Source organism: Pseudophryne corroboree, chromosome 6, assembly GCF_028390025.1.
Source record: "Pseudophryne corroboree isolate aPseCor3 chromosome 6, aPseCor3.hap2, whole genome shotgun sequence".
NCBI lineage: Eukaryota > Metazoa > Chordata > Amphibia > Anura > Myobatrachidae > Pseudophryne > Pseudophryne corroboree.
In genome coordinates this window covers 810,537,635-810,551,798 of record NC_086449.1, presented here as the reverse complement: position 1 = coordinate 810,551,798, position 14,164 = coordinate 810,537,635, and the positions used below count along the sequence as shown (strand labels likewise).

General features: G+C 34.9%; 1 protein-coding gene and 1 long non-coding RNA gene across 3 annotated transcripts; one reads left to right on the top strand and one right to left on the bottom strand.

The window, feature by feature from the left end:
- The first annotated feature begins 484 nt into the window (after positions 1 to 484).
- On the top strand, positions 485 to 7,968 carry LOC134933655 (serine-rich adhesin for platelets-like). 2 transcript variants are annotated; one of them, XM_063929032.1, is made up of 6 exons: positions 485 to 1,605; positions 2,307 to 2,384; positions 3,836 to 4,300; positions 4,403 to 4,591; positions 4,736 to 6,600; positions 7,883 to 7,968. In XM_063929032.1, the coding sequence occupies exons 1-5, from the start codon at positions 1,152 to 1,154 to the stop codon at positions 6,589 to 6,591; spliced, it is 3,042 nt and encodes a 1,013-aa protein (XP_063785102.1). In that variant the 5' UTR covers positions 485 to 1,151; the 3' UTR covers positions 6,592 to 6,600; positions 7,883 to 7,968. The 2 variants fall into 2 exon arrangements, with proteins under 2 accessions (XP_063785102.1, XP_063785103.1); XM_063929033.1 differs by having other exon boundaries at positions 896 to 1,605; positions 4,754 to 6,600.
- Positions 3,805 to 11,662, bottom strand: LOC134933657 (uncharacterized). The gene is made up of 6 exons (XR_010179750.1): positions 11,531 to 11,662; positions 11,337 to 11,403; positions 10,379 to 10,458; positions 7,863 to 7,955; positions 6,937 to 7,086; positions 3,805 to 6,409 (listed from the first exon to the last, which is right to left on the bottom strand). It is a non-coding gene; the product is annotated as an uncharacterized LOC134933657 (long non-coding RNA).
- Positions 11,663 to 14,164: the final 2,502 nt, after the last annotated feature.

Genomic DNA, 14,164 nt, shown 5'->3' with positions numbered 1-14,164 from the left:
CCCTGCGCATGCGCAAAGTGACCCTCCGCTGTACCCCGCGCATCGCTGGGAAGGACCGCTGGAGCAGACCTCACCGCAATAGCCCTAGACACCGCAGCGCATCGTCTTAAGGGTAAGTATACATTAATTGCTACTTATCACAGCTATACATCGCATCAAAGCAATGCGATGTGTAGTGATAAGTATCAATTATGTTTTCGTTTTCTGTATGAATAGACCCTTTAGTGACCATATTTGTCCACTCACACTTTTCACATCGCAGCTGAACACACCCATGGCCATCCCACTTAAAACACTGTTACTTGAGAAATAGTTATGCTGCTGATATTGATTTGGTATTGCCATGAGCGGTTATTTGTGCATTCAAGCAGTGCATACGCCCAGTGCGCTGCGTCCTGTGTCCGCAGTCACCGCCGCCTGCCCGCTCCCCGTCTGCAGCAGACGCCGTGGACTGTGTGGGCGTCCGCTGTAGCCGTCTCCAGTGACAGATACTAGAGGTCATTACTGACCTCTAGTGTCTGTACGTCGCTGCTATGGCAGAGATCTCATGACGTCTCTCCCATAGTGATCTATTCATGAAGCATTGAAAAGTGTGTTAAAGTGAGCCAGTGGAGAAGTTGTCCATGGCAACCAATCCGCTGATATGTATAATGTATAATGTAAAATATTTCATAAAAGAAAAAAAATATGAAAAAAAAAAATCTCAAACACGTTGTGATTCACAATGAAGGCAGGAAAGTGATCGTACCCTTATATTTGGTGTGAGCCGCAGGTGTTGAGAAAGCAGTAGGCTCCAGAGTTTAGAATCACAAATGTTACCCAAAGCATGCAGAGATTGTCCGTCTTGATTATGGAATAAGGCACAGCATGGCAAACCAACGCGTTTCTGGACTATGCTGTCCCTTTTTCAAGGTCTATATCAGGTTTGAATAATTTTAACATTGATGGGGAGAAACAGATGGTTTACTACCATCGATGGATGTTTCAAGGCTAGTGAATTATTTGGCATCTAAGTATCAGTGCATGGCTCCAGATAAATTGAAAACATAATTCTTAATTAATAAATGATTAATAGAAAAAAATTATAGAACATATATATAGAATTATTTAGTAAATCTTTGTCTTTATTTAGATTGTCTTAGTTTTAAAAAATGGCAGAGGGTGGTAGCAGAAAACGAACCTCACTTACTCAAGATGAAGCTGAAACATCTCACAGTCAGAAGAGTCACAGTGATGCTTCTCATGATGAATATGAATCTCCTGATGAAGGAAGCATCCACAGGGCCCCAAAGTTCACAGATGATGAAACAGACACCCTCATTGACCAAGTTATTCATCATACATGTCAGCTATTTGGTCCCGAAGCTTTTAATGTACACCAGAAATTTAAAAATAATACTTGGGAAGAAATAGCAAAATCTGTGTCTACAGCTCGAGATATACATCGAACTCCTGAAAGCTGCAAAAAGAGACTACGTGACTGTAAGAGGAAGACAAATCATAAAATAAAGTGTAGAAGAAAACTCCAAAAGGTTTGGGAGAAAAAACTAGAAGAGCACTTTAGAATGGTACAAGATGACGAGAGGCCACCCACTGGTTCCCAGGGTAACTATTTTACAAACTATAAATATGTATATAACTATATCTAGATAGATAGATAGATAGATAGATAGATAGATAGATATATATAGCGTATTGTCCATGAAAAATATCAATCCACCAGATGTGTGTGTGTCTATATCTATATACACACAAACATAGGTGGAGTATGCCATAGCCCAATATCAATCAATAAAATAAAAAATGTTTACACATATATTTTAATGGGAGAGTAAGATAGTGAAAAATTTGTTTTATGATGGCAAATGTGAAAATAATTATTTTAATACACAACATTATAAAGAAAATTACATAAATTGACCTTCAGGCTGTTTGTATAATGTGTATATGAAACAAATTAATTGTGTAAATATACACACACTTTGTTTAATGCACAAAGTATGTTAAAAAATTGTATAAAATGACCTTACGGGTTTGTGTATAATGTGTATATTAAACATAAATGCACTCTGTGCTTCAATTTGGACACCATCGCCATGCGATCTCATTATGATATGCAGTTAGTACAAATACTTTCAAATTGTATATCCAAATTAGTACCTGAACCCATCATTTAGGATAAGGTTTACTCAATGTGTGTGTGTGTGTGTGTGTGTGTGTGTGTGTGTGTGTGTGTGTGTGTGTGTGTGATATTAAAATGTTTAGTAACTGTAATATTTTTATTTTATTTTTTATATTTGCTAAAGAACTTAAGGTTGCTCAAGAAAAAAATCAAAAGAAAACACATAAGAAAAAGCAGAAGAATTTGGAAGAGCAACAGTCTGGTAAAAAATTTAAAACAAAAGTAAAAACGTTACAACTAAACAGTAAATAATGTTTGCAATATTGTATGATGTTATATCGTGAGTTAGATAATAAATAGTTTATGTAAGATATTTCAAAATATAGTGCATATGAAAACATATACTGTTAATTTCTTTGTTCTATTGAGCCAAAATAAATACTTTGGTCATAATTAAAAATCAATGTAATTTTTTTTTTTAAATACATATATAATTATTAGCTGAAAAAAATAGTTAATTGCTAAGTAAATGCTAGTATAATCAAAATAAATTAATTAAATTAAAATCTCTTACTTATGTCTCTCGTTTTATCAACGAGATATACCAAAAGTTAACTGATTACTTTGTAATTGATTATCAATAATTACACTTATAAAGGACATTCTACGAACGCTGCTGCCGCCAATGGGTAAAATTGCAGGCGCAAAGGAGAATTATGCCATTCTTTGTCAGCCCAATCCTGCTGCTGATGCTACTCTTCTAAATGCTGTAAATGTGTGGACTACAGGCAACCCTCACTATGTTATATATGTAAGATATCCGAACTTAATTTTTTCATGTAGGAGGTCATTAGGTAGATAAACATTGATTGGGCTACTAAAAGTCAACATTTATTATGTAGACATGGTCATTAGATTGACATGAGAAATAAGTAGACCTGAGTCCAACCTTCTTAATTTAATTAGTTATTTTTCTTCCTATTTAAGGATCAACTTGGACAACAATTGGGAATGGGAACCTGCAAATAATACAGCGGTAGCTGAGCTAGGCACCTTACACAACACATCACTTAACGAGGAATGTGAGAACAAAAACAGAATTAAAAACCCATGTTGAAATTTTTTACTATATAACTAAGTACCGACAACCCTTCTCCATACACTTATGTCTTGTCACTATTCATCCACGCAAGGCCGACCAGTAATGATTTTTAACTGTCACCCCCTTACCGGCCACACAGATAAGTGTTAGAGCTTTGTATTAGACTCACCTTTTTTTTTTACAGATTTTTAGTCAAATATTTCCACAGTGTGTTGTAAATTGCTACCTACTTTCCTGAGTTAGCGTTGAACCTAAAAACATACACACATGCTATCTAGCATCTTATTCTAATTTTATAAACATGCCCTCCTACTGTAAAATAATATTGTGCTAGCTATAATGTTTTACCCTATGTTGTAGAAATAAATCAAAAATTGGATTAGAAGCTATATTATTGAGCCAAAAAGGCTTTTTTTCTGTTGTAATAAAATAATAATAATAAATATAATAAAATATTATATGTATTAAAAAATATTAGTAAAAAAATATAAGTAAATACATTTTTGAGGTATGCTTTACACAGTTTTATAATGCTAGAAATATTGTAATGTCTATCAAATATTATGTATTTATATGTATGCAATGTTAAATATACCTATTATTTATTTCAGGTTCCTTTACAACAATTTCAAGGAAAGTTTCTTTTTCTGAAACAAAAACAGTTATGACAGACAATTTTCCTCCAACTGCGGATGAACCATCAGTGATGCCACATATTTTAACATTGGACAATCCTTCCATGGTGGACGAACCATCAATGCTGCATCATGATGCAACAGCGGACCATGCTACCATGTTGGACCAACCATCAATGCTGCAACATACTTCGACAGTGGATGATACTTCCTTTGTGGCCGAACCATCAATGCTGAAACATTCGGCAAGAGTGGATGATCATTCCACGGCGGACCAAACATCAATGATGCAAGAATATTCTTCTGTGGTTCAAAGTTCCACTACGGTAGAGACTTCCACGGTAAATGAAACATCCATGAGGCAAGAACAATCAACAATGGATGATCCTTTCATGGAGGAAGAAAATTCAACCATGCTAAACCCTTTAATGTTAGATAAAGGTATTTATTTTGATCAATATAATTAAAATGTACTATCATTGATATTCAATATGGTTAAAAACTATGTTTAAGATTAATGGTATTTATCTATTATGTTTTAAGCCATAGAAAGCAACATGGTGACTGCCACACAGACACAGGATAACATTAATGAGGAGCCTGTATTGCACAGCCAGAAAAGTAATATTGATACAGAAGATACCAACCAGGTGGAATTGAATGCAGAGACTGCACATTCTAGTGTAATTGACCATGGTCTTCAAGACCAATTCCTGGACTCTACAAATCAAGGTAAATTTTTTTAATGTATAAAACATAGATTTTAATGAGATCCACTATCATTAATAGATACTGGTTTTTTTATAACTTGATTTTTTGGTTCTTCTAACTATACTTAATAAATTGTCTGTAAATTGATGTATTAACTGTACCTAGAACTTTTTATACACACAGAATGTGACGTTAGCAGATCACAAACCATTAGCCAACAGGATTCTTTAAAGGAAACCATGCAGCTAATTGAGAGGAATAGAAATGAAGAAATGAAAAAAATTGAACATCAAATAAATCAGCTGAATAATAATATACAGATTCTCAACACAACACAAAGACAACAGAATCAAGCACTTGTCACTCTTGCAAATTTTTACGATCATCTTGTTTCATCACAGAATGTGGCAGCAATCAACTACCAACAGATGCAGCACAGTATAAATCAAATGCTAGCATGGCAGTATGAGACTATTACCATCACACGCATGATTTCCACTTTCATGCAACTGTTGACAGAAGAAAGACAAAGAATGTCCAGATCAGATAATCCTTCTTGTATATCCAATGCTACAGCAGGAACCTTTGTATCCAGCTGTACACGTGGAGACTATGTAACAAGCTCTACACACAGAGAGTATGCAACGAGCGCTGCACCTGGAACCTATCTATACACCACTTTACCAGGAGAATCTGTATCCACCCCTGCAGCAGGAACAGATGTATCCACCACTTTACCAGGACCCTATGTATCCACCACTGCAACAGTAACCTATGTATCCACCACTTTACCAGTATACTCTGTATCCACTGCTGCAGCAAGTACCAATGTTTCCACCACTTTAACAGGACCATATGCATCCTACACTTTACCAGGACCCTATGTATCCACCACTGCAGCAGGACCCTATCTATCCACTACTTTAACAGGACCCTATGTATCCTCGACATTATCAGAACCCTATGTATCCATCCCTGCACCAAGACCCTATGTATCCACTACTTTAACAGGACCCTATGTATCCTCGACATTATCAGGACCCTATGTATCCATACGTGAAACAGGACCCTGTGTATCCTCCACTTTTGCAGGACCCTATGCATCCATCCCTGCACCAAGACCCTATGTATCCACCACTGCAACAGAACCCTATGTATGCACGACTGTAACAGGACACTATGTATCCTCAACTTTAGCAGAACCCTATGTATCCATCCCTGCATCAAGACCCTATGTATCCACTACTTTTACAGGACCCTATGTATCCTCCACTTCAGCAGGACCCTATGTATCCACCACTGCAACAGAACCCTCTGTATCCACGACTATAACAGGACACTATGTATCCTCAATTTTAGCAGAACCCTATGTATCCATCCCTGCATCAAGACCCTATGTATCCACTACTTTTACAGGACCCTATGTATCCTCCACTTCAGCAGGACCCTATGTATCCACCACTGCAACAGAACCCTCTGTATCCACGACTGTAACAGGACACTATGTATCCTCAATTTTAGCAGAACCCTATGTATCCATCCCTGCATCAAGACCCTATGTATCCACTACTTTTACAGGACCCTATGTATCCTCCACTTTATCAGGACCCTATGTATACAACAACTTACATGGAGACTATGTATCCACTGCTTATAGAGGCCTCAATGTATCCACCACTGCACCAGGGCCCTATTTATTGAAGCCAAAACCAGGACACTCAGAATCCACTACTGGACAAATTGCCTCAGAATCCACCGCTGACTCAGGACCCTCAGAATCCACCGCTGCAACAGGAAAGTATAAATCCACCGCTGCACCTGTACCCTCTGAATACAGCCCTGAAAACACAAATTTGAGAAGCATAGCTGTAGCATCAGAAGTGCATTCAAGATTGCAATTGGCTTATCGACCTAGCTCAAGCTATGATGAGAATATGGATCTTCGAGTCAGATTAGAGCGTGCAAATATTCAAATTCAACATTGGAAGAGACAGGAAGCTAACGATGAGGATGAAGCTTAAATATTAAAGGTAATTAATAAATGTATATAGATTGCATTATCAGATAACTAAATATGGTGAGACATATGTGCTATGCTTTTTTTGAAAAACGTAACATAAAAAATGTGTTTCCTCAAGATAACAAATGTGCCCTACTCAACGATCATCATCCTGCACTTAAAAAATCCTACATATAACACTAACATTTATTATTTTTAATTAGTTTTAGCCATAGGCTTCTTATTCAAATTGTGAGTTTGAATCACCAAACTCAATAGGAAACTAAGTTAATCCTACATTGATTTTCTATTGTAATTTTGTGTATGGTTTGTAAATTTTTCAAAAAAAAAACATCATTTGATTTACTTTGGATACAGTCTTAGCAGAGTGTTATAGGCTACAAGTTTAGACATCACAAGAGTGGAGTATAAGCAAAATGCTGGCATGTAGCATACAAATATCTTTGTTTTATGTAGAGGACCAGAGCTCTGGAAACACACATGTAGACAAAGTTGCCTGAAATATAAAAGGAAAACAAATAAAAAAAGAGTAAAGACATAAGGAAGAAGAGTGTTAAACAGGATATAATAAACTTTTAAATATATGTAGATATTTTCAAGTTATTTGGACAGAAATCTGTCCCTGAAGAAGGGGATTTTTAACAAAACATGTAGGCAATAAAGGGACACTTTTTGCATCATTGAATACGGCAGTGTGAGTGCAGCCGATTACCTTTCATCTACATAGTCATCTTATGCCAAGCTGACGAGGAGGTCACTGCAGCATATTGTATTTATTGTTTGGAGCACAGTACAAACTGACACTATATATATATATATATATATATATATATATATATATATATATATACATACATCAAACATCGGCACCGCAGACTAATAAATTAAACTCAGACATACGGCATTGCTTTGTCCAAGAAATGCATTCTTTCAGAATGTATTTTATTAGTCAGTAGTGCTTCCATTGAATGGTGATTTTTGCAATATTTTGGGGTTGTTTGGACATGATAATTTTGTCTGTGCCGTGAAACATAATTTATGATGGAACCCATTACTATAGTGCTTGTATATCTTTAACTTAACCATTGCTAATACAAATGATGGAAAAATCTTCGGTGCACTACTGATCTAGAGTCACAATGAGAAATATATATTGTAATATTTTATTATAATTAGGGTTGTTACCTTTAAACCTTGCATTTCTTTTAAAATGAAGACTACAGTTAAAGATAAGGTGGACAAAAGTATGGAAATTAACTTTCAAGAACTTACCTGTTTTACTTCATTTTTAGATATGTCACAAACGGTCTTGCGAGCCAGGGTGAAGGAACTGAAGACAGAGGGATACAGAGTCATCCATGTGTCCTGTTTGAAAAGACAAATCGATAATAGGAATATACTTTCTGAGATACTTCAAGTCGTGCATTCCTGAAAATGTTCTAAATTTATTTTGTTTTGTTTTGGTTTGTTCATGTTGGTGGGGTTCACATACTAATATGTTCAAGATAAAAATAGAGAAAATATATGTACAGACACATATTCCATATTACAGTGATTGTTCATGCATATATATATAATTTATATTCTAATAATATCCCAAAAAAATTATTGCAAGTTTTGTATTGTTAATAATTTGCATTTGCTTAACAATGCATTTATATATTCAAAAAATATATACAAAAGATTTGCGCTCTAAAATACACACACTATATGTAGTTGGATTCAGGCGGCTGCTCACCAGTTGTGGGCGGGCTGCCCCAACAATGGATCAAAGTGAGTGTGAAAAAAGAAAGAGTGGGAGCGCAGAATGAATCCAATATATTGTTTTATTTAAAATATTAATATGTCATCCACATAAAAATGCAGTACATGAACTAGCCTCAGAAAAAACAATTGATATTATATAAATGTAAACGAGACTGCCATATCTCCTGAACAAATATGAATAAAAAACCTTTAATAAACCCTAGTTAGGGCTGCATTAATGCTTCATGAAAATCAGCCGTGCGTCCACGAGCTGAAATGATTGTAAAAAGGAGACTGCTAAAAAGTGCCTCTGTTATAAGTCACTGTCCTCCTTATACACAATAGAATCTCATTGGTAGAGAGTGTCCCAGTACTGGACTTGCGGACAACCGTGCTGTAGTATTCTGTGGCAAATGGATAGTGATGGTCAAATTCTATTTGTGGTATATCACCTGATGTAGAAGCCTCTCCGTCAAAGGCGCTGTACTGAGCCGGGTTTGCTGGGGCTCTGTGCAGTGAACGTACAGCTGGTCTCGTCACCGGTGTACCATCCAGATGAACACGGTAGTTTAATTCTGCTGAAGGATGCTGTACCAGTCTGGATATGCAACAGTGTAAAAATACTGGAGCAGCAGATTCTCCGTCCGCTGGTGTAAAAATCCGTATTAATTGCGGCTACGGTCCACTCGATGCATGCGGCTCACAGGGTGTCAGGAGAATATAGCAGTCCAAATGAGGTCCTTCAAAGGAGTACCTTTGAAATGAAATAAAATTCATTTCCTTCTGATGAAACGGCCAGCGTTGTGGGACGAGAAACGCGTTAAGGTACTCCTTTGAAGTACCTCATTTGGACTGCTATATTCTCTTAACACCCTGTGACCCGCATGCATCCAGTGGACCGTAGCCGCAATTAATACAGATTTTTCCACCAGCGGACGGAGAATCTGCTGCTCCAGTATTTTTACACTGTTGCATATCCAGACTGGTACAGCATCCTTCAGCAGAATTAAACTACCGTGTTCATCTGGATGGTACACCGGTGACGAGACCAGCTGTACGTTCACTGCACAGAGCCCCAGCAAACCCGGCTCAGTACAGCGCCTTTGACGGAGAGGCTTCTACATCAGGTGATATACCACAAATAGAATTTGACCATCACTATCCATTTGCCACATAATACTACAGCACGGTTGTCCGCAAGTCCAGTACTGGGACACTCTCTACCAATGAGATTCTATTGTGTATAAGGAGGACAGTGACTTATAACAGAGGCACTTTTTAGCAGTCTCCTTTTTACAATCATTTCAGCTCGTGGACGCACGGCTGATTTTCATGAAGCATTAATGCAGCCCTAACTAGGGTTTATTAAAGGATTTTTATTCATATTTGTTCAGGAGATATGGCAGTCTCGTTTACATTTATATAATATCAATTGTTTTTTCTTAGGCTAGTTCATGTACTGCATTTTTATGTGGATGACATATTAATATTTTAAATAAAATAATATATTGGATTCATTCTGCGCTCCCACTATTTATATATTCTAATTGTATTTGCAATAATATTTGAATAGATTACCAATCGGAACATATTTGTGTGTTTAATGTACACATTACACAAATTTGCTTCCAAACTCGCAAAATAGTAAATTTTTAATATTGATATATAAAAAATTGGAATTGGAAATTAAAATTATGAAGGTAAGGATGGGATCAGATTAGCAAATATATATGGTTCTTTGATGGCGTAAACCATCTAGCCAATTGACGCTATCATCATTTCCCATGTTTCCCTCAAAGACATACACGCGTATGTATTTCCCACATATTGCGTCATTTAAGTTTTAGGGTGCTGTAAGTATGAGGAATAATAATAAAAACAATAAGCTAACATAGTATTTTCAATGAATAAAACTTTTATTTTCTAAAGGGTGAACTTTGAACAGGTTAACATATTATAACTGGTAATAGATTTATAAATAAATCTTGAAAAAAATATATTGTATATGTTTCTATAATAAAGATTAATAAGAATAATATCACCGCATCAGATTATGTTATGTAGGATCAAGATGGTTTTCATATTCTTTGTTGTGGATTCATTGTGGATCAAGTTTCTTTTCCTGTATTGAAAAAAAAATAGTCATACACTGTGTGCACAAACAATGATGATTCAATAAAAAAATTTAAAAAAGGAATTTTTTTTACGTGTTTTCTATATAATAATATAAAAACAAAAAAAAAATTTTTTTTCATATTTGTTAATCTAAGAGTAATTTTTTTTTAGTTTACATTAAGGGTAAAAATCTGTCAACTTTAATACCCAAACATTGAGAGATATTACACAGTTTTATTAGTATTGTATAATTTTATTATTGTACTATATTTTGGTAAATATACACAGTTTCTGAAGAAGATGTGGAAATACTATTGCCATCCTAATCTGACAGTGTTTATATTAATGATGGATAAAAATTACGAACATTTGATTTTGGTTATTGTTTAAAATAATTCAATAGGAAAATGTTAAATATATTGCTGTCATAACAATATAGTTAAATATGATATTTTTTCAAATAAATATATTCAGTTGAATAATATTTTATTGTTATGTAATATTAACAATAGAGAGTGGATCCATACTAGGCATTTCCAAAGTTAGAGATATGGTCCTGTGTAGTAATATATATATTAGTGTATAGGTAAAGCAAATATGTTCATTTTAGATATGTTAATATTTTTAAAGGTACATGATTCCAGGATTCATGTTAGAAGTACAATTTAGTTTAGAATTATAATTAAATAAAAAAAAAGGAATGAATCTAAAAATGAAGATATGGATATCAGACATTTCAAAGGTCATAACAGTTAACAAGATTATGTAAGAAATAAATTAAAAATATTATTTAATGTATGTAATATGTTTTGTTAAGAGCTGATTAAAGTACGTAAACAGGCTAAATATAAAAATGATAAAAACTGTTTCAATAGGTATAGTTACCGCAAAACCAAATAATGAGGAGTCCTAATCAGCGGATTGCAGTTGATTGGAAGGGCAAACAAGATAACTAGTTTAGGTGAAAAAAAAATATAATTAACAATGTCAAGATTAAACTATTACATTAGAACAGATGATTAAGGTACATAAATAGAAGACAAATTATCTACATCAAATTGTTTTAAAATGCATATTACCTGGAAAGTAATAAGGAGAAAAAATCTTCTTTGGCTTGCAGATGATGATTGGGAGGTCAGAACAGTAAACTAATTTAAAAAAATTGAGTAAATATATTAGCAATGCAGAAAAGTTAGCAAATGTTTAGAATAGTTGATATGCACTTTGAAATTGTATACAATTTAGAGAGCAATATTAAGGGGGGTACTCATGGAGAGATCCATGGCTAAAATCTAATCAATCTGACTAGATTGATTAGATTTTCTGCACATATCACTCGTGTGTAGCCCCCTCTGCGATAGCGATGCGCGGTGACGAACATCGCTATCGCTGCTGCTAGATTGAGCCTGCATGCAGACCATTACAGTTACATCAATTTAGAGTTAGTGTCTACTATACTATATTGACATTTGTGTGCTAATAAATTCTTTATAATTTAAAAAAATAATCAAATTTAAGGGAAGGGGGTATTGCTTGTTTGAGAAATGAGGTGTAACAATGTAAGATTGTTATTAACCAATCATAATATTTAGTATGTTACATGCACAAGAAAACATTAATAATTTAATTAATACCTATCACTGTTTTGCATTTTTACAGTTTATACATAAATTAGAATTTATCTCATTGTGTTAAAAACAGTTATTTCATAAGGATAAGGCCAGGATAACACAGCATGTGTCTAAATGAGTTATGGAACCACAGCATACTGCATGCCTTTAAACTTTTTTTTTATTATAGTGATGCCAACACTGTGGCAGTGCATGCTGGGTAGTTTAGTTACACAGAAGTTGGTGAGACAAAGGTTGCCTAACCATTACCTAGTCCATGGTTTCCTTCGGCATTTTAAATACACCTCCCAGCAAGCATGGACAACATGTTTAAATATAATAAAAGCAAACCTGTGAGAGTGCATGCTGGGATGTTTATTTCAACAGCAAATGGAGAACCACAGCATGTACACCATGAATTAGGCAAATAAAAAAATCTAACCGTTGCAGTAAAAATAGGATTTCAAAAATGGTGCAACCAAATATATATATATATTTGTTTTGATATAGAAAATATTGTAAATCTGTTTGATAAACAATATAATTGTTTTAATTGAAGAATATTAATAAAATTTATGTTAAAATTAATGAAGGGAAACTTTATGAAAAACATTACATGGGTACAACTGTGCTAAACTGAAATGGGAAACCATTATATTTTAAATCTTTAAAATATAGCTAGAGATTTTTGATTGATGTATATTTTAGAATGGAAAACATAATGTAGAAAATACTTGAATAATAGTTAATTTCTATAATTATAAAAATTCTACTTACCAGTAATGATAGCACCCGAAAATTCAATATGTGAAAAGTGGTTTTTTTTTTATGGTATTTTAAATGATTGAAAGTCAACTAATGAAAAATAAACCATAGAAAATATGAAACTTAACTTTAAAATGAAAAAATAACTATGTTTAGAATTAGTTTTAAAGTTACTCCAACTTGAGATGGAAGGCAATGGCATTTAGAAATTCCATCAAATCTATGAAACCAAGTTGGGCAAAACATTTCTGTAGTGCATCTTCTCGAGCAGTATTTTCACGTTTGGTTGGTGTTCGGGCAACATTAAAGGTTACTTTTTCAATGAGCTTGGTGGTCATTTGTTGCTCCTTGTGAAGATAGGAGATAAGTTTGTAGACTCCAAACTTTTTCTCTCCCAGGAGAATATTCCATCTCCTGTGCCATCCTTCCAACTTATTTTGGGTCCTTGGAATCCCACCAACCATATTGTCATGCACTGACCACATGCATGGTGGAAACAGTGGGGGACATCTGTTTTGACTTCTGGTTCGTTCTCTAAGCCGCCCCAATATATATGTCTCCTCAAAATAAGTTACTAATGTAGCAGCATTAGGAGGCATTTCTGATTTTAATTGTTCAAATGCAGCAGGGATTTCGTCTGCTGGGAGGAAGGAAAGTGCCTGAAGGTTCCTAAGTTTCATAGCAAAAGCATGATCACGTCCATATTGTACAGATAAGCCACATGATTGAATTTTTCGCCAAATATTTTGACCTAAATGAAACAAGCAACACTTATGTGTGCTACTCGGAAAAACTTGTTTAGCTGCTTGTATTGCAGCATTCTCAAAATCTGTCAAAATGTAAAGAGGAGAAAATAGAATATCATATTCCTGTGCATAATCCTGTAGGTCTTCTAAAAAACGGATATAACAAACCTCACTTTTGCTACTAAGCAATCCATAGACCAGTGGGACGAAGCGTTGCGTACTGTCATCTGTGCCAACCATAGCATGAATTGAGTATATTTGTCTAAATAGGGTTGGACACGTTTTGAAAGTGCCATCCATTACCCAATACGGTGCCTCATGAAGCTTCCGCAAGTTAGCTTCTGTACTGAATAATAGTGTCCTTTCGTTGTGGAAAGTACTGTCCTTTCCAAGAAATTTTATCCCATCAATGTATTCCAAATTATGTGGGATATCAATATCATCGAGTGTGGTTGGCTCAGGTGGGCAATCCGCTCTCCTTACCCTTTTCACAAGTTTACGGAGGGATTCACTGTTAGGAAGACAGGCAGCACTAGTAGACGGCATTTGGGCAGTAACCGCTTGAATTATTACAGATGGTGGATCATTGGTA

What these genes read in the sequence shown, in the direction of transcription:
- LOC134933655 (XM_063929032.1), top strand. Translation starts at nt 1,152, where the DNA reads ATGGCAGAGGGTGGTAGCAGAAAACGAACCTCACTTACTCAAGATGAA. An exon ending in TTTGGAAGAGCAACAGTCTG is followed by an intron (nt 2,385 to 3,835) that starts GTAAAAAATTTA and finishes TATTTATTTCAG; the next exon opens with GTTCCTTTACAACAATTTCA. An exon ending in CCTGGACTCTACAAATCAAG is followed by an intron (nt 4,592 to 4,735) that starts GTAAATTTTTTT and finishes AACTGTACCTAG; the next exon opens with AACTTTTTATACACACAGAA.